This window comes from Strigops habroptila, chromosome 2 (assembly GCF_004027225.2).
Source record: "Strigops habroptila isolate Jane chromosome 2, bStrHab1.2.pri, whole genome shotgun sequence".
NCBI classification, from domain to species: Eukaryota; Metazoa; Chordata; class Aves; order Psittaciformes; family Psittacidae; genus Strigops; species Strigops habroptila.
This window is the reverse complement of record NC_044278.2, coordinates 96326464-96346963: the sequence shown is the minus strand read 5'-3', so window position 1 is coordinate 96346963 and position 20500 is coordinate 96326464. Positions and strand designations below refer to the sequence as shown.

The window sequence follows — 20500 nt, the reverse complement described above, 5'->3', positions numbered from 1 at the left end:
GTTGCACTAGTGACAGGGAACAGGAGGCATAACCCCACAGTAAGGACTTCCTTTATCTGTACTGCCCTGAGCTACAGCTGAGCTCTTGCTCCCCAGTCTAAGTCATATTGTGCTAAAGGAAAAGTACTCTAGTCCCAGAATACAAATGAAATTAATTTGATTTCTGTTTTGGAAGATATGTTTAACTAACAGTGTTTACAGATCCCTAGAGGGTAAGTTTCCTGGCTTTAACGCCATGAGGTATATTTGGGCGGTATAGATCCTTGAGGAAAAAAATCTCTGTGCCAGAAGAAGTAGTTAAATGTATCCATAAGGACTTTTACATTTTATCTTCCAGACAGGCAACCAGCCTCTACACACTTACCTCTGACAAGCACCCACAGTCCACCAGAAGATGAGGAGAAGCTAATGGAGGTGCTGGAACAGTTCTCCCAGAAGTTTAAACCCACTCCTGCAGGAACTTAGTGTCATTGCCAACACAGTATAACTGCAAAGCTGCTAATTGCACAGTAACAGTATTGCAGTGTGCTTGCTTTTGAGGGGAAGAAGGATGCCATCAGCCTGTTAAAAAGAAATTGGGTTCAGGTGTTCTCATCATGGAGGAGAGCGGTGCAGAGTCTCTCCCATTGTGAATATGCACCTGCTGTCTCAAGACACAGTGAACTTGTGTTCTTTGAGTTAGAAGAAAAATGGGGAGGCATTAAAGTAAAACCAAGGCTTGGTGAGGTCACCCACAACCATTTAAAACACTCAGCTTAGAGAAATACAGAGGAGCATTCCCTCGATAGCCCTCATGAAGGACATCAGGGAAGAAACAGTAAATGTTTTAAACTGTGTTTGACAGGCTGGTGGCTTCTTCACTGTGTGAGAGTGACTGAGCTCAAACCTACAACTGGGAATGCAGAATCTCACCCTTGCATCACCTGCTTAGTTTAAACAGAAGGATTCCTCACAGCACTCAGTTTCTATAAATCAATGCTGGTATGCAGAAGTGACCTGCTTCCTCATGTTTAAACAACAAGAATTTAGGAACACTGCCAAATGCCTTCCACATTACTTTATGGGGCCATGGCTGAATATTATCCCCCTAATGTCGAGACACCATGAAGTAGGAGGTTTCAACATATACCACAACCAGACATGTCAGAATCCAGCAGAAAAATGGCTGCATGACTGTAGGCATGAAAAGAAATAACATGCTAAGCCATCCATGCTTGCTATTTCTGTGATAGATCAAAGGGAATTCCTTGATCATTATGAATGGATTAAGAGGGGGAAGGGAACACTGGGGGCACAGGTTTTAGAAGAGAAGTCCACCTCCTGATGAGAGGGTTGTATTTCCAGACACAGAGGATGGGATTTGCTTTACCTGAGCTGTGAACATTTGAATTACTCATTGGGATTCTCACCGTAAACCAGTTGAGAGAAAACAGGCTTTTTCACAGTGATTTATTCAACCTAGGCTAAGAAAAAACACCTGTATTCCTACATCCTTCTACTGGTGGTGAAGACAATCAGCTCAGACTAAGACATTCGGCGGGACTAATTTTGCCTTTCATATTTCAGATTTACTACAAAGACAAGACTTAACACAATAGTGGTAACACATTTTCCCCTGAAATGAGTGTGTTTGATAGCAAACTGCATAGAGCACCCAACCAAGCTGCACTACTGTTTTATACCTAGCTGCAGACCAGTTTTATACCTAGCTGCAGACCACAAACATAACAGGCACTCCTGGGCTCTCTGCAGTGAGTGGCAGCTAAAGGCCATGCTGATGGGCAGAGGAGAACGCATTATGTCTGCCTTACCTAATTTAGTTTCCCAAAAGATTTTCTACTGGCCAACGGCATTTATTCATTATTCAAAGACATCCTATGAAGTGTCAGTTAGTTAGAAAAAAACCCACTTTTCAGCCTATTGTCAGTCTCCTTGGAAATAAAGGCTTTGCTGTCAGAAAGGCCCTGAAATAAGTTTTCCCATGATAAGCAGTGCTGAGGCAAGTCAGGCTGTGACAGCTCTTCCTGAAGAGGCTGGATCAGCATTCAAATTGTTGCTTCATTTTAGAAACTTAACTCCTTCTCGCACTACAGTGAAAGAAAACAACAGCAAGGCTTATACAGACATTTATTTCCTAGAAGTCCAGTGTTAACATTTTATATGGTTCAAACTGTTAAATACAGTTACTGAAAACAAGAGCATGGTTGGAAGTGTGTATAGTAACTACAGTTCTCAACCCAGCAGCTGCAAGGCTAATAAAAACATTTGCGTTATTATTTAAGTCAACTTGCTACTCAGCTCTGCAGTATAAAAGTTTAATGACTAGTATTTAAATAGTTCACAAAAATAACCCCAAAGTGCACAATATATATATAAAAATCACATATATTTTGGTCCACAGTCTGTACTGATGTATTTGAATAACCTGTATTTGTCATTTTAGTCACAGCTTGAAAATGACGCCAAAGGTATGAAAACTGCTTTAATCAAAGTTTGGTCACAGTGTAAAATAGCCAAATACTATGGTTTAAGAGCACTTGTGATTTAAAAAGAATTAAAACACAGGACAGGAATTAGAAGCAAAATCCAGAGTCCCCATGCTTTGGTGTTATGGTCCTGATGATGCTTTATTTCAGCCCTTTTCCACAAAAGCAAACATGGGACGGGGCTGTGAAGACAGCAAGATGCTTTGTGTTAATGCAATTCAGAACAACTTGCACCTGCACACAAGCAAATACTTTTAGTGCCACCTGTAAAATTTTAAGGGAAAAAGAAAAATGGCATCCAGTGACAGATGAGCAGGAATAGAAGGTGATGCAAATTATTGCTAAGCAGTGCACACTGTGGGCTTCAATTTATAGGAGCCCAAGAAATCTGGAGAGGGACTTTTTATTAGGGCTTTAGGGATAGGAAAAGGAGGAACGGTTTTAAACTGAAAGAGGTGAGATTCAGATTAGGTATTAGGAAGGAATTTTTCCCTGTGAGGGTGGTGAGGCACTGGCATAGGTAGCCCAGAGAAGCTGTGGCTGCCCCAACCCTGGCAGTGTTCAAGGCCAGGTTGGACGGGGCTTTGAGCAACCTGGTCTAGCGGAAGGTGTCCCTGCCCATAGCAGGGGATTGGAACTAGACGATCTTTAAGGCTGCTTCCAAGCCTAACCAGTCTCTGACTCTGTGAAAAGGTAAGGCTCAGCCCAGCAGCAGTGCAGTGGGACTGGCAGCAGTGGTGCAAGGGCCACTGAAATGTCTGAAACGTCTGTCTTGGGTAAAAGTTTTAGGAGGTCAGTGCAACAGAGAGCAGGTAATTTTGTAAACGCATTTCCTCTTCTCCTAAGTTTCATTTCTGGGCCATATTTACTCTTTGTAAAAAAACCTGTAGTTGATTAAACATGTAATTTATTAGTTATTTAAAACATATAAACAGTTGTTTGTCATCTGCTTTTGAATAAGAGGACATTCCCACACATACCTCGCTCTTTTGGAGTAAGCTGCAAATACCAACTGTATGCCTTTGCACCGACACACCCACCAGCTTCTGTGCTGCCCCAACTCTCCATGCTTACACCATTCCCCTCACTGGGAACAGGATGGAAGCAGGGATACCCTTTCCTATTAAACAAGACTTGGGTGGAATGTTGAACATGCATCGCCTGGGCTCAGAGAGGGGAGTTTTGCTGTAGACTTCAATGTAGACAGACTTAAGTCAGTGTCAGAAAACAGTGTAAACAATTTATTTGCTGGGACCCAGCCCTGGGCCAAACATTTCAATTCTCAGTTCAATCTCTAACTGTATTTTTCGAATGACAGAGCATGTTTTTAAAGCTGGAGCAGGAGCAGTACTAGTTTTCATTAACCAATATTTAACTCAGAGAGTGGAGAGTGAACACAGAGTTACCCTTTCATGAACAACCTGGTGGTCATTGACTCCAGTGGAGAAGGGCAGCTATAAAGCAGTTTAATCCTTAAGTTCCTTTCACCTGTGCCCTTCTTCCATTCCCACTGTGTGTTGCTCTCACATGCTCCCTCCAAAACTAAACCCCCCTTCTCCTGACACCAGATCCTACTTATCTAAAATTAGTGCTGGTCAACATCCACCCACTGCCCTTTTAAACACGCTGTTACCACTCTGACTGGCAGCAGGAAGCTTCACATCTCCCTTGGCTCAGCTCAGTGTATTTTCCTCTGTGTCTATCAGGCTTACATCACTTGTTTTGTTGGGAGAGGTAGTCCTGTGTGTGCTTGGGCAGACTCAGTGACTGATTACAGGAGATAATTTTGTAATGCAAATAAGACAACTTGAAAACTCTGTATTCCTGCGGTCATCCTAACACCACAAGATCAGACAGTGAGAGAAAGAAGGCGTTGAAAACGCAAGGAGCCTGTTGGGGGAGCAAGTGTAACAAAAAAGAACCACTTCTGGGACTAAAAGCGACCAAATCCAAGAGCTTCAATTTGTGAAGTAGGTCAGTATTTATCTTCCTCTCTCTAGAGGGAACCTTCAGATAAACGCTAGGAAAAATGATGTATCCTTGTGAAGGAAACTTGTTCTCTCTCAAGGCAAAAGCTCATGCACAAGCCTTACAAAGAGACGTGTCATCTGGGCCAAAGGTCTTCAGCAGGTTTTCATCCTGCCATCATAAGGAACAACTCAAATCTTTGCTGTGACAGCAGTATCAGTGGTATTTCACAGCTAAAACCATTGCCAGAACAGAGGGGGAGTGATAAAACCTGCTGCACTGCTGCAAACTTCAGAGAGGGAGCTCCCAGGAAGCGGTGTTTTCCTTGATGGTCAAAAATCATCTTCTTGAGCATCTTCCCTTTACTTTCCAGTTGAGAATCTGCATTTTACAGGGAGCCTTGGGGCAATGCAGAAAATCCTACAATTCCTTCACTGGCCAAACATGCTGCTTCCCTTGGCTGCTCACCTGCTGCCAGGTGGTTGGAGTGAGGATTCATCATGGCAAAGGAATGATGCCACTTGCCCATACAATAGTGGTCAGTTTTATGACAACTCACAGAACAGGGAGGTGAATGGGTCCAGGCAAAACTCAGTAACCCAAGTTCCTCATTACAAATCAACACATAGAGAAGGAAAGTAATAGCCAGAAGCTGATAGAAATTAATTTGGTGGGATTAAACTATCATGATTTATTCAGTTACGTTGGAGACATATTTACACACTGGAACAGAACTGGGAGGTGTTACAATACAATTAGAAGAAAAGATGGTCAAATTGCAGAGCTGTATTCCTAGAAAACACTGACATGAACAAAACCCAGCAAGATTTTTTCCATGTAAAATCCCTCTATTCTGAAAGACAACAAACCCCACAAGATACTGGTCAGTATAGTGTACTTAACTTGCCAAGTAGAGAGTGAGAAGCAACGCTCAGCCCTTGGAAAACTAAACCACTCCTGAAATTAGTGATAACGACAAAGGTGAATCATGTACTCATTTTTATCTGAAACTTTCTTGATTACTTGGTGGTGGCACAGAATTTCCTTGGGACAGGACAAAGTAGAGGTGTTAATGCTCCTTCACATCTGAAGGAAGCCCTGACCTGTGGTAAAATGTTTGTATTTGGTTAGTATCTATCTGCAAAGGTGCTGAATTCAGTCAACAGAGATGAAAAAAATAAGCCTGGAAAATACGAAAGACGTAAATCCTTCAATAAATTCAAATTATTTAATGTCTAAGGAGCCAGTAACTGGAGAGAGGCAAAACCTCAGCCATCACAGGATCTGACATCTCTTCTGCACCATCTCAATAGTTATGTGTGTCTTCCCCATCATTTCAATGTCAAAGTGCTTATGCATTTAATGCATTTCTTACAGCACCACTTGAGGTAGATACATACAATCAGGCAATTAAACCAGAGGACAAGAAATTGAAGTCAGATCTTCATAGACTCAATCTACCACCCCATCACCAGAACAATTCTATAATCCTCATGGCTTCTGGTTCCTGATCAGGCTGCTGGTCAATTCATGATCCTGGGACAGGGGATGGTTTGGCTTTGTACAGTTCTGATGAATATTCATTTCTATACTAGTGGCTTTTTACATATGCTGATACCATTCTCTCTTGGCATCTCTTGTTTCCAAAGACTTTGCCAGTAGGCTGTGCTCTCTTGTTTTCATTTTGCTTTGAGTTCGATGTCCCCACATGGCACCAAATTCAATGCCTTTGTATTCCACCTCTTCTGTTCTTGGCAGCAAAATGTTGTCCTGCAGCAAACAAAGTTTCAGAGATGGCCAAAGGCTGGTCACAAGGGAAAATCTCCCAAACCAGGAAAATGCAATGAAAAGGCACATGTGACCACACAGAGTTAATCTTAAACTTAAATTCCAGAACTTCAGGTTATTGTCAAACTAGGCACCACTTTTTTCTTCTGAAGGAGCAAAGACCTCCTGTTAAATTTTGCAAGCAATTTTAAAGAGAAAAATATGTTTCTTCCTCAATATTACACAACAGGTCAATGCTGAAGGGACTTAGCACATTAATCCACCCTGAAAAAAGGATTGAGTTTCTGATTACTATTGCATACTATTGTCACATATAGAAACAAAACCTTCTAAATCCTAATTGGAAACATCCCAGTGTGGTCTCCTGGAAAGGACCTATAAAACCACACAATGTACACCTATTTCCTATGTGCTGCAAAACAGAGTTTTGGTTGTTGTTACCCAGATCCTATCGGGAATAGCCAGGAAAGACATATGTAGTATTTGTTAATTAGTTACTAGCCCTTGTATTTTAGATTTAAAGAAAGATACATATTTTTTTATTTTCTAACCCATGAGGTAGATGCAGATGTTAAGCGGACTTTGAATCACAGAAGGGTTGAGGTTGGAAGAGACTTCCAAAGGTCATCTGGTCCAAACCCCCTGCTCAAGCAGGACCTCCAAGAGCCAGTTGCCAAGGACCATGTCCACACAGCTTTTAAATATCTCCAAGGATGGAGACTCCACAACCTCTCTGGCCAAGCTGTGCCAGTGCTCGGTCACCCTCACAGTAAAAAGTGTTTCCTGATGTTCAGTTTGTGCCCACTGCCTCTGGTTCTGCCACTGGGCACCAGTGGCAGAGCCCAGCTCCATCTTCTGTGCACCCTCCCTTCAGGTATTTGTATTCATTGATGAGATGCTCTGTTTCCTTCATCATTTTAGGGGCCCCTTGATGGACTCTCTCTAAAGCTACTGCTTTATCTGTTGTACTGGGGAGCCCAGAACTGGACACAGCTGTGAAAAAAAGATTTACATCCCTCTCTAACAGCGATTTCCTCAGCAGGCATAAAGCAAACTTCCCACCCTTACACCTTTTTAGGACCATGCACAATCCTTTTTGTGTATCCAGCCATCCACCTCCTCATTACTAACCAACCCCACTCACAGGAAACACATTGCATCTTTTCCTTGTGCTGGAAATACTTATGCCACTGTCTCAGGCAAAGCATAGTTATCACTTTTGATGTACTAAGAGTCGATGTGCTGACATTCAGGTGATGGCCTCAAGTTCAAGAGGACAAGGTAGGGAGGTTGCCTGGGCTGCACTGTAAAGAGCAGCTGTAGGTAGGCAAGAGTGCTAACAGATGAGCACAATAATGTCACCATTCGGGATTATTCCCTGTTACAGTCTGACTTTTAGCCCGATGCACTATCTCGTTTCAGCCATGTATAACCACGATGTTAGTCTCCCGCAGATGGAAGGATCATCAGTGCTGCCATCGCAAGCAGTTGCCCACATACTTTTCCCTTTACTAAGTATTTTCAGCTTAAAAAGGCTGAAGTTTGGGGCTCAGGTTGATCTTCCTTCAGCCACCTGGAACACAAGTGGCCCAAGTCAGGTGCTCAAGCACTGTGTATGTGAGCAGCGCCTGCCCCATCGCCTGCCTAAGCTCTCCAGATACTGTCCATTTGAAAGCCAGGAATGGCTCTGAAGAACACCACTTTTTCCCCCAAGCAAACACTAGCTAAGAGAGAAATGAAAGTCATTTTTTCTGAAGAGCAGAGGAAGGACAACCTTGTTTGTATGCCCCTTGGCACAGCTGGAGCAATCACTGAAAGTGTGCTGCCGCATTTCAGCAACCCCAGGGAACAGGGACTTTGCTTCACTTGAGCGTGTGTGGGTGTCTGCGTGGGGTGCTGCACAGTTTACATCTGTACCAAAAGAACCTCCCCTCCCCAATAATGCAATTCATAAAAATAACTGAGATTTTTTATTCAGCAACTCAAATGAAAAGGACCAGACAACAGAGATCCATTTTTGTGTGGCTCTAGAAGACACAAGAAACTGAGATTGTTACCCTAACGTGACAGAACAGGAAGGAAAGTGGTTTAACTGTCCCAGAGTCAAACCCTTCTTGTTTCATTTGGGAGGTAAAGAGACAACTATTTTCTCTTCATATCTCTACATTATAGCTGTTAAGGTCATAGCAAAGGGACAAACTTCCCTTTCCCCCTCAGCTTCACTTTCAGCTTATGTAATTTTCTAAGTTGGGAACAGTTTGTCCTGAGACCGCAAGATAAGGAGATGCTCAGCTTAAGTTCAGATAATCCTGCAGGTAGTTTAGTCAGAAAATCAGCAAGGGAAATTTTGCAAAATGGACATTTATACCCAACATCCACCCATAAGCAACACTGATACCATGACACCTTGGAAGAGAATTTACTGCAGAGCCAAGAGTTTAGTGCAGAGCTGTCCAAACACACCTTGCTCCCAAATTTGGTCTCCTTTGGAGTCAGTTCCTCACCTTTGTTTGAGCGTTACATATTCAGAAGGACTAGGTGTTGACTCAGGGGCAGATCCCTCAGCTTACTGACTCTGTGCTCCATCAGCGTAAGCACAATTCATGTTGGAGTCCCAGGCATATTGCAGCTGCTATGTCTCTTCAGGAACAGAGTGCTGAATAGTGATTTCAATTCACTTCAGTGCTCCCATGTTTCTGCCGCCATAAGAGATACTGTCTGCACAGCAGAGCCCAAGATAACATGGAACAGCATAGTCCAGTAATGTTTCATACATCTTCTCCAGCTGGAATGAAATACTGGCAGGCAACTTGCTCATCTTGCATAGCTTCATCAGCCAACAACACTTCAGACATCAGAAACCACACATAAGGTGTAATGAAAAGGCTTCCAAGGGGAAACAAGCATCTAGCTTCCAGGAGAGAAAGTGGGAGGACTTAGAAAACAATTAACATTCAAGCTGGAAAAAGAATCTTTTTAGTGCTGTGTGAATTACAGTTGAAAATACTCTTAAATATTCTGCCTAGAGGAATACCAACAAGCTGTATGACCACAAAAGCCAAGGTGACATCATTTCAGAGAATATGACTGCAAAATGCTTCAGCACAGTTTATAGGATGTTTAAAAAGAGAATTTCCCCTGAAAATACATAGCAGTCCTGTGACATGCACATGGAAGTCCACTCACCCTTCACTGCAGCAGCTCACAGGTCTACGATTAATGTCATGGATTGTGTTAACATTTTTGTTTCCTCAAAAGTGAATTACTGCTGGGCAAACAAAGGAAAAGCTTTATTTTCTTTCAGCATTATCACTCAAGGGAAAATACAAGTCTTCTCTAGGTAGCAATGTGCTCTGTAGTGATAAACATCATGGACTCCCCACTTCATATGGGAAAAGTAAAGCCCAACATGGGGCAAGACTGAGCACCACTGATGTGCTGTGTCACAGCATCTACAGACCATGAGGCCTGCTTATATAGGAGATACAGGGAATCCCTGGGTCTAGTCTCCAGTATTATTCTCTACACCAGTTTCTTCAAAGCGCATCAGCAATAGCATGCTGAAAAGTGAAATGGAGCAAAGGAAGAGAGAGGTGACTCTTCAGAGAAGATCCCTTTAGAAAAAAGGGTTTTTTTGCTTATTCATCTTGACAATATCCTTCTAAAAAGGTAATTTTGGTCAATCCAGGTTTTTAAATACTTTTTATTTTTAAAAGAAACTGTAAAATATGACAACAGGACAATAGGCGTCATTCAGCAATATCAGTTTCTGCTCTATAAAGGAAATTAATAAAAAACATTAGCATTTTAAAAAATAAATATGACTAACCATATGGAAAACAGGAAAATCAAATTCATCTTCAACAACACAGACAGGTATGAATGCTGAAATGTTGCTGTGCAAGGTAGAGGTAGAGGTAAACCAGACTTTTCAGACCTAGACCAGTTTTGGACCTGCCCCCCTGCATGCACACACTCCCAAAAGTTCCTGTTGCTAATAATTTAATTTGAATCAGCCTGTCAGCCTCATCAAACTCAAACAGGCCCGTGTGCTCCTTGTCATGCTCTGAGCCAGAGAAGTATTTCAGGTTTTGTAGAAATTAGTTGCTAAGCAACCTGCCCCCTGGTTTTGCAACTTGTGCAGCAAGGAAGGAGGCAGGAAACTGGATTTTAGCTACTACAAACCAATGAAACGCTCTCCAGGTGATGCCCAGTAGGACAAATAGATGGTAGAGCCCTTTTAGGAATTGCAATAGTCCATCAGCTCTTTGGTGATGCACCCAGAGAACATGCAAGACTGTGCCTGGAGTTCCTCCACTGCAGAGAGCACGGTCAGCAGGAACATCCCAAATCAACAGGTACTTGTTGTGGGGAGAGCTGGTTGCCTTATACAGTATGTTGCTACCAAACCCTCACATGGTAACACACACCCCAAGAACCCTCTGTACAAAGCAGCAAGTATCTCGACATAGTGAAATATAAAAACTAAAAATTGCACTGCACACGGATTTCCCAAACAAACTCAAGACAACGGAAGTCAGATCGTACAAACCATTAGTTAAAAAAATACCTTCTTGTATATTTTGAGAGTAAGTGGAAAGAGTCTTCGTGCAAATGTTCAGCCTTGATCAAGCAGAGGACGTAAAATTGTTGTAAACACATTAGTTCCTTTCTCATCTGCTGTGTGTGCCCAGCGTTACCTATCTTCTGCAGGATGATTAGGGTTAGGAAATCTGTTTCTTCTGTAAATATCACCTTTCAAGTTCCACTGATGCACCATCAAGACACTACTGGTGTCATATCCCACAACTGTTAATACAATAAAATATAACAACATAGTGAATAATGGTAAAAGTTTATAAGATACAGTATAAATGTAATCTCTTTTTTTGTTGTTTTGATTGAGAGAGGCTCTATGGCTAGAGGTGGATGCACCAAGTCTGAAGAAGCTTGATTTTGTTTTCCAGCACTCATGTCAGACTGGTGGGGGTTGACTGAATGACATTCTGTATGTCACTATGCTTTACCCTTCTGAGCCAGGTTCATAGCTGGCCTTAAGAGAAATCAAAACCCCCATACTACATTGCTAACTTGAATGATTAGTGCAGTCATAACGCAGTGTGATGGTTGGGGTTTTTTAATTATTCAAGCTTTGTTATAAACTTACACATTATTTTAGCTCTTTCTTTATCCAGCCACCCAAACTGAGGTTCGCCATGTTGAAATACAGTTTGTCTTCCCAGAGGAAAAGCTACAGTAAGCACCTGTCCCAACCCCTTCAGGCAATAGACCAAGACCTCCTTGGTCCTTATTGGCCAGAAGTCCATCAGAAAGGGGTGTCCAGTTAGAAGAAAGTGGGCAGGACATACCTGCAGCCACACAGGAAAGGAAGGGGAAATGAAATACAGGAGCTAGAGCCACCGCCTTGCTCTTACCTTAATAACCTTGTCTGTCCCCGAGGTCAACAGCCATCCCCTGGTGGCATCAAAGTGTACATGAACAATGTTGTGCTTACTGTCGTGGAAAGTAGCTGTGGGCGCCCGCCTGAAGAAAGGAATCAAAGAATCAGCAAAGACTGTGACTGTAGGATTTTCCCCCAAAATGTTCTCTATCGAGGAAATAAGTATTTGAATGCTGCTGTAAGTCATTAATTCAGCAATCTCTCTTTAAACTCCATTTTCATGAGACGAGCAAGGGTAGAGGGCTCTCTATCCTTCCCAGTTTGGTAGTCACCAAAAGAGTGAGCCCAGGGACTGCCCTACCTCACTGCTCCCTCCCAGAGCCTTGCGTCTGCCCAGGCCCTCCTGGAGGAAGTAGTTTTGCCTTACTCCAGTGCAAACCAGCCCAGTGTCCACACTTACTCTTCATCTGTTATAGACTCGTGACAGCTATCACAGACCCTCACTTCAAACTCAAACCCCATCAGCGGGATAGAGGAGCGCTTGGAGCTGCATTTGCCGCACACGGCTTTCCCACACTTCCGGCAGTGATGCTGTAAGAGACAACATGCAGAAAGGCATCTTCAGCCACAAACCCATATTACTGCTCAGGTGCCGCTGGCTCTACCATCTCACTCCAGCATACCCAGCTAAGGCTGCAGCAAACAGGAAAGTGACTTTCAGGAAAGATGAAGGAAAACAGGCTCCTCCTGTCTGGCACGCAGCAGCTGATCACTAGCATGGACACAGGGAAGTGGCAGATAAAGCACTACCCAAGCTAAGCTAGGTGGACTCCACCTCTCTCCCAAGCTCCAGGGTGACACCATACCCCACCTAGTAAATCATTGCTGCCCTCCACCACTTGGCATCTGCGGATGTAGCTGTGGGTCAGGGCTTCTACACTGAGTGTGACCAACGTTACAGGGGGCTTTCAACAGGGTAGAATGCAGAAGAACAAAGTCCAAGCTGTCCTCCTTTCATAAGCACAGCTAGAGACAGGAGGACAGGAAAAAGAGCCCTGCTATGCACCCAGGAGATGTGTCCCAGCCAGCTGGGCATCTGCCACAGGGCTGGGAGCTGTAATTACACTGAGAGTGCCACTTTGGGGGCATAGGGGGATGACACCACCACTCAGCAGCATGTGACACTTTAAAACACCTCCAGGTCAAGGTAGGACAGGGCTATATCAGTGCAGTGTCATTCTGAGTCCCATCCCAGTCTCAAAGTACCAACATCTACCTTGGTCAACTCCTTTGGCCATTTTCAGGCCCAGAAGCACTCGTGTTTCTGTATTTTGATGCTATCCACCTCACATTTTCTCATGCACTGGCTGTGTAGGATGGTGAGGCTGCCCCAACAGCTGCAGGACAGCCACGCTCTGCTGTGAGCAATACATAAAGAGCAGATGCAGCTCAGCTCTGCCCCAGGCACCTGATTTCTCCAAGCTTCATGAGAACATCCCTTGTAGCATTTTTACACCCCTCTCCCAAAAGTCTGCAACCCTCAGCCGTCTCCTGCTGGGCAGGAAAACGCAGCAGCATGTTCCAAGCAGACCAATATGCCTTTTCTAACACAGCCTGAGCAGTTACAGATGTTTACCCAACCTCATTGAAAACAGCTTTTGTTCCAGCACAGTCTCCAAAAATCAGCTGCAAATTTCTTTCTACAACACCTTCAACTAACAATAAGCAAAATCCCACATGGCTAAAGCCATGGAAGGCCCCAAACCAATTTACTCAGCTCAAGGCCTATTACATGCGTTTGTTATTGGGACTGGCTAAGAAAAAAAAACGAAGAAAAAAAGAAGTGTCATAAATCAAGCCTCATCAGTACAAGAACAAGGTGCAAGTTCTCAAGGCTTTAGGGGAAAAAGGTTACCACAATCTATTGTAAGAGAACAGCCTAATTGCACCACGTTAACACACCAAAGGACGCATACAAACCTGCCTGAGGCCTATTTTCTTACTGTCCCACATTTGCTTGAAGTTCCAGAAGAAAGGCTGGTCACATTTTTGACAGGAGTCACTATCCAGCCACTCCGGAGTCTGCAATACACACACATAAAGACAAAGTGGGATTGAGCAACAAACAAAAAAGCTTCCAATGGAGCCTAGAGACAGGACAAGAACAGTATGTTGGGGTGCAGTGATGTGGCCAACTAAACTTGATTAAAAATCCCCATTTTCACAAGATGCCATTTTAATTGTTCCCTGGGATGTCTTTTTTGGCTCAGCTCTGATCCATGAAGGACACAGGAAGAACACTTCTCACCCAAACCATGAAGCAGGGTTCTATTATAAGACCATAAAAATAACCCAGCAACAGACAAGCCTCTCCCACCTCTCCAAGTCTGGAATTAAGCATATAAAAATATTCTGTCCTATCTGGACAGCATTTACCATCTGCTATTGCCTCTGGTGGGATCTGGGGGCAATTAGTTTTTCCAATGGCCCATCTGGAGGGAAGTGGAAGGTATATGAAATGCTGATTTGGTTTGGGTTTTTTATTTATTATTTCTTTCTTTAATACTGTAAGGGGCATTCCTGCTGTCAGAGGTATCTGTGCTACAAATCACACATAAGGGTAAGAAAGATGAGATCCACCTGAACAAGCCTAAACCCCAAACCAGCTCTTTTTCCCGTTTTTACACAAAGACAAGGAAGGGAGGTTTTCTATTTTCTAACACGGTGTGTAGTTTTGCACTTACACTGTGGATTAAGAGGGTGAGAAGATTTAAAGAAAAGAAAGAAAATATTAAAGGCACTTCTCTTTCCTGAGGCCAGGTTTTGCTGTGCAGAGTAGTATGGACCAGACACCCTGCAGGGAAGCAAGCAAGTCTTGCCAGATCCTGGAAGAGCTCAGGAAATGCCTGAAGTGGCAGGGGAGCACATGGAGGGGGCAGTCGATCTCCTCCCCTACATTTGAGTCCGCCAACACTTGCCTTGCACTGAGCTGCTTGGGGAACATGGTGTGTCTCCCCACAGTGTTTAGGAAACCCTCTGGGGGATACAAGACTTGGGAAGACTCTTGGTTCTTGACCCCTCTCCAGCTGGCTGGCCCTCAGTCTGTCTGTCCTAACCTGACCTAGCAAGAGTGACACTCCTTCCCTGCAGATGACTTCTCCTTTCTCTGCCCCACCAGGACAAGAGCTCAGCCCAAAGCCAGTGCTGGCAAGTGGGTCCATCTGGTCCCCACAGTGGGGGGGGGGACCATGACAGCCCTGTGAGCACTGTCTCAGCACCACTGCAACACACAACCCCATGAGATTAAATTAACACTAAATAATGTTTAAAACTTTGTGAGGAAGTCCTATTAGCAAATTGCAGTTGTCTTATCAGAGCCACTGGCTTCCCACATGCTGCAATTTAAAATGGCAAGAAACACAGCTGAGATTAAGAATATAAAATAATCCAAAAGCCGGGCAAAGATAAGGTAAGGCTGGTGTAGACCTCCAGCCATAAAGCAACCACCTGCATCACCTTCTTCTGCCATTTTCTCTAAAGGCAGTTCATTCTGCTGCCAAATAATTGTCTTTTCTACTCACGATGGTCTTTCTGTTTAATGCCTACAGATTTACATTGTGTGTTACAGTTTTCATCTCTTACACATAACATTATAGACGAAGACATTTTGCTTGTGACAAGTAACCACTTTGTAGTCAAATAGAAACACAGCTTCTAGCACCTTTCAGATGTTGTCTTCCAACAGCTTTTTAAAAACAGAGAAGAAAATAAAGAATCAAGGGCTAAAATGGCTTCATTCACTCTAATGCAATCGCGGAGATATGGGCAAATCTGATAGCATCCAAGCGAGCACTGGGCCCACATCACATGCCCTTAAATAACGGCAAAAATATCAAAGCCAAATTCCAGAACAAAATGCTCCGGGACCCCAAACCAACTTTGGTATTAAAATCTCCAAGGTTCATGTTTCGGGGATGGTTTAGCACCATGAGCACCCTATTGTGCTACTGATAAAATGAACAAGCCTGCATAGCTATAGACAGAGAAAGCAGCGCACCCATTAGCACTTGCTGCTAAGCCCTCATTTAGTTAATGATATTTCTCCACTTTTTAAACCAGTCCTCTCACAGCATTGCTGCCTGGTTTGTGACAAGCCTTAACCCTTACTGTAGCCTTTCAAAGGCAGCAAATAAATAAAAAGTTTGTATTTCTGGATGCTCGAGTTGCAGTAAAAAGGAAACATCTGTTGGGAAGGAGGAAGCCACTCTGCTTTCGTTTCACTTTGGGAACTGATGACATAATTGGCCATTAGATTAGCAATTAAAGAGAGCCAACTGGAATGCTAATTCACATAAAAAAGGGAGCTCAGTTCCTCCCTATGCCTATTTCAGTAGGGTTTTTTAAAATCCAATTTTCCACTTAGCTTTCCTTCTTGCTCAAGGGAGTCACACATGACCCGGCGAGGACAAACCCCTTAAGAACCAGCAAAGCTGGTGTAACCCATGCTGCCAAAAGCCTTGTTCAGACCCACCCACTGCATGGACTCGGGGTGCCTTCCTACCCCCTGCAGGAACAGGGCAGAGGTTTGCTGTGACTCATGTCACCAGGCTTTGCCACGCTGATGCCTGACTCACTCAGCACAGTGTTCGTTCTCTCCCCCTCTCTGAGTCAGGTCTCCAAAATCACCGAGCGGAGGCTGCTCCAGCAGCACTGAAGACCTGGGGTGCACTTTTGCCCCCACTTACATTTGCTGGCTGCACAGCACAAAAGGAATTAGGAGGGCGTGGGTGAAATCCTACTGTCTGGATCAGCAAAGTCGTTTACCCTGCTTCCACATGGTTACACCAGAGGGAAGCAAGATCGAGTAGTGGGTGAGATTGAAGCCCTAGTTAAATGTCTTTTTAGCAAGAATAGGAAAAAGCCTGAGTTGCAGAGATGACAGAGTTTTCTTGTTATGTTTTCTTAAAACCCCCTAATAATTATCAATCCATCCATTTACCTCTGAACTGATAATATTTCTCATGATCTGCTGAAAAACAAAGCAGAACATCTCACAATACCCTCCTTAGAGGCTGTCTTTCAGAGCAGTAATGTAAAGGGTAAGAGCCATTTAGCAGCCTACTTCATACACATTTTCTGCCAGATAATTTCCCCTGTACCATATTATCAAAGGCACAGCGTAATTGCTGTAATAACAACTGGAGCATGTCCAAAAAACATTTTTAAAGCCTGGAATAATCTTGTTCAGATTGAAAGTTGCACATTTTAGAAAGGGCCCTTCTTCCCAAGATTGTTTTACACCAAATTGACAAGAACCAAGCACCTACCTCCTGCCTCTCAACATCCATGTTCCAGACGACGATTCCCCCATCTGCACCACAGGAGATGAGCTGCCGAGTGTGGTGAGCGTAGGAGAGAGACTGAACTTTATCACTGAAAAAGAAACAAGACAGTTCCTAATCAACCATCTATGCCCAGTACCCAAGTGTAGAATATACAATAAACCAGTACAAACCACTTATTTGTCCATATATTCCCCCCTCCCCACTGTACATGGTAGCCATGGGATGCAAATCAGCCTTTGCTGTCTAGCTGGGACCAAAACCAGAGTGTTGCTCATCTGGGCAGCATCCACAAAAGCAAAGACCTGTCCTGATAACTGCTTTGGCTGCTCCTGAGATGGGAGGTCCCAGCTGTACTGGGAAGCCTGAACTGCTCTCTGAAGGCACATCTGGATGCATAAACACAGCCCCAGTAAGGTACCTTCTTTGTCAGTAACAACTTTGTTTTTGTAAATCTCTGCAACACCTAGGAATGAAGCACTGAGAAGCTATTGAAGATTTTCTTTTAGCATTAACAAGCATAGAGTGTTTAAAAAAATAATAAAGGAATCACTAAACTGTTCCTAAGCCTTCTCAAGGCAAGGTGGAAGATTTAGGTGCTTCTGCTGCTTCTTTTAAGGAAAAAGCAACGTGGGAGAAATAACTCAGCTTAAAACCCTGAAGCTGGGCTCAGTCCTTCTTAAAAGAAAGAAACCCAGGCCTCATCTCAAGCTATTTATAACCTGGGAAACAAAGACCATACAATGCTGTGATGGAAAAAACAGTTACAAAGAGACAGTAACTGAGCATACAGCAACTGGAAATAACCCACAACGTTTAGCTTTCTTTGCTGCCACCTCTGGTCTTGTCTAATCAAAGGACTTTAATGCTGGTGCATTTGCTTGTGCATATGGCTGCTCCTCCAAAGGGGAATGTGTTTATGAGACAGTTTGGTACAACAGAGCGTGCCTTCACGGTGCCCTCCGGCCAATGCCAGCAGCACCATCAGGTGAAACGTGTGTTGTCCTTACAACCAGGTCTCTGTGCTGTACAGTGCCAGCCAACAGCTGTGCCACAGGTTAAGATCCAGAGGTTAACTTTGTATTAGGAGAACTAATTTCCACAGCAATAAATCTAGCAGCAGTGCATTAGCAAGGGTACAAGGGTGATGAGAGAATTTCAGCAAAGGCTCTGCAGTGCTCTGAAATCCCAGAGGCATCTGAATCACTCAGCTTAGTGAAGTATCTCTCAAAAGAAACATATGAATATGTAAGAAACTGTGAGACCAAAACCACCATGGGATTTTGCCTCTCCAGACCTGAGCGTGGCACACAAGCCCCACATATACGCATGCCCTATACGCTGAAAAAACCCTGTTGCATTGCCAGTGCTAAAAGGCTAGATCATTGCAGCTAGAGCCATCTGATCTCTACTCAATGCTCAGCACAGGCTTATTCTTCATCAAAGACATCTTGCTATCGTATGCAAATATGAGCTCTATACGTGCAAAGACGAAGCCTCTTTGCATTGAGGAGATAGTGAAGGCTTCTATGGGTAAAGCACATTACTTAGAATTCAGGTTGCAGGTAAAGTGGCATGGAAAAAGTGTGGAGGAAAAATCGACTAATTGTCCAAGCCTCATGCTCCCTCTAGGGGAAGGAAAGACCATAACACCTAAAACCCGAGAATTTCTCTGCAGCTGTTGTCATTTCAGGAACAACTTTTTTTCCAGCAAAGACGCAGGCTCTGACATAACACATTCAGAACTGCAGATATTGTGCTTTACTTCACCACGCTTTGCAGCCTCTCAAACCAGCCTGTGGGCCCAGTGCCGGAAAACTTACTATAAGCAACTTATTCCTGTTGTATATGGACCACAGGGAGTCCACACATACAAGCTTGAAGCTTGTGAAGGCTGCAACCTTTGGGCTGTTTGTTTCCAGATATTGCTTCTGCCTTTAGCTTTTACCCCATAAAAGCAGGAAGAAGGTCTTTGAACGTACTTATGTCCTTGCAGCTCGATGGCTGTTCCTTTTCTTCCTCCAATATCCCACATTATAATGGAATGATCAGAACTGCCTGAGAATAAAACTCGGTGTATTGGATCCCAACAAAGAGCAGTGACACCACCTGAAATAGGAGATGCATACGACGGTCATTTCATTACAGAAAGTGGAAGACAGGAATGTAGCTAAATATATATATAAAAAGATACAACAAAATATATGAAATGATTAAAATGCACGTCTCTTTAGCAAAGGCCATGCAGCCACTGTGCTTGCCAGTTGAAAACTAACAGTCTGCTGAAGCCCCATCCTGCTCTTCTGTAGGCAGAGGGCTATGCTGCCACTTGCATGGATGAATCCATGAATCCACTGAGCAGCAAAGTGTAGTAGAAGGATGGTCATGGTGTGACTACACAGCTTTTCATCTCCATCATTCTCAGATTACAAAAGAGAAGCAAGTGTGGAATACTATGGACAATTCCATAGTGACGTAGCACAAGGACTGAACTACCTTGTGCTACCTTATGATTGATTGAGTTATTAGTGTTCAATCAGAAAGAAGAGATATAGAGAGAAAATGCTGAGGAACGAGCACCATTTCTTCTGTTAGATGGCAAGATCACATCCCAGGATTGCTGTTTTTAAAGTGTGATGGGGCACCAGTCCCAGCAGTGAAACAAGCAATGTCCAAGATGTGCTTATTCCACATGGGCGAGTGTCCACCAATATTGTCGTTCTTTGAGAAGCATCTTTCTCCTCCTGGAATTACCACAACTAATTCTAGTCTCACTCTGCTTTAAATAGCAGCTACTGATTGTGGTGTTTTCTGCCATAGAAGTTTTCTGATCAGAGGTATGATCACTCTTTTTTTTTTTACCAATAAACTTCCTTGAGCTGTAGTGACAATTTAAAGTCTATCTTCCTTCAGTGCTATGCACTGACAAAAGCCATCCTGGTGTTTCTCAGGAGCGTCAAACCACCATGAACTGAACACAGATACAGAACCAAATTGGGTCTCCTCCTGAGGCCTTACCTGTGTGTCCCTTAAATGTCGTAACAAGGCTGCAGGACTCTTGCTCTAGTTTGAGTATGGTCACTTGCCCAGAATGATCACCTACAAACACGTGCCGGGTTTCCACATCAAATCTGAATGACGAATGCTGAGGCAAATACATTGCTTACACAAGCTTTGCATTCCTTTCATGACTTGTTAATTCTTTTAAGACAAGCATAGTGCAACTTTGTGAATAGTCCTTCAGTCTCAAGGAGGTATTCAGAGTGTACTTTTAGGCATCCAGCTCATACCTGTTCATATTAATAATGTAGTCTCCCTGAGTAAAGCAAAGAATGAGAAAAAATGAGACTATTCCAGGGGACACAATTTGTGGTTTGTTATGAAACACCTTTGAAGTAGCCCTTCACCATGAACAGAGGAGTCATAGCACTGATTTTATGCACATGGGACATTGGGTGAAAAAACCCACGTTCCTGGTTCTGCCAAGCTTTTTGCAATATTCGTCAATGATTCTC

The 20500-nt window shown here is 43.5% G+C and overlaps 1 protein-coding gene across 3 annotated transcripts in view; it reads right to left on the bottom strand.

The window, feature by feature from the left end:
* Positions 1–2464: 2464 nt before the first annotated feature.
* Positions 2465–20500, bottom strand: part of WDFY2 (WD repeat and FYVE domain containing 2) — a 70133-nt gene continuing 52097 nt past the window's right edge. For 2 of the 3 annotated variants that reach the window (XM_030472299.1, XM_030472279.1), the window contains 7 exons: positions 20004–20116; positions 18809–19094; positions 16971–17076; positions 13624–13725; positions 12104–12234; positions 11678–11786; positions 2465–11051 (listed from right to left, as the gene is read on the bottom strand). In XM_030472299.1, the coding sequence (XP_030328159.1) occupies positions 11022–11051; positions 11678–11786; positions 12104–12234; positions 13624–13725; positions 16971–17076; positions 18809–19094; positions 20004–20116 (877 nt within the window). In that variant the 3' untranslated portion in view covers positions 2465–11021. The remainder of the gene's footprint in view (positions 11052–11677; positions 11787–12103; positions 12235–13623; positions 13726–16970; positions 17077–18808; positions 19095–20003; positions 20117–20500) is intronic. The other variant, XM_030472288.1, reaches the window with a different exon arrangement.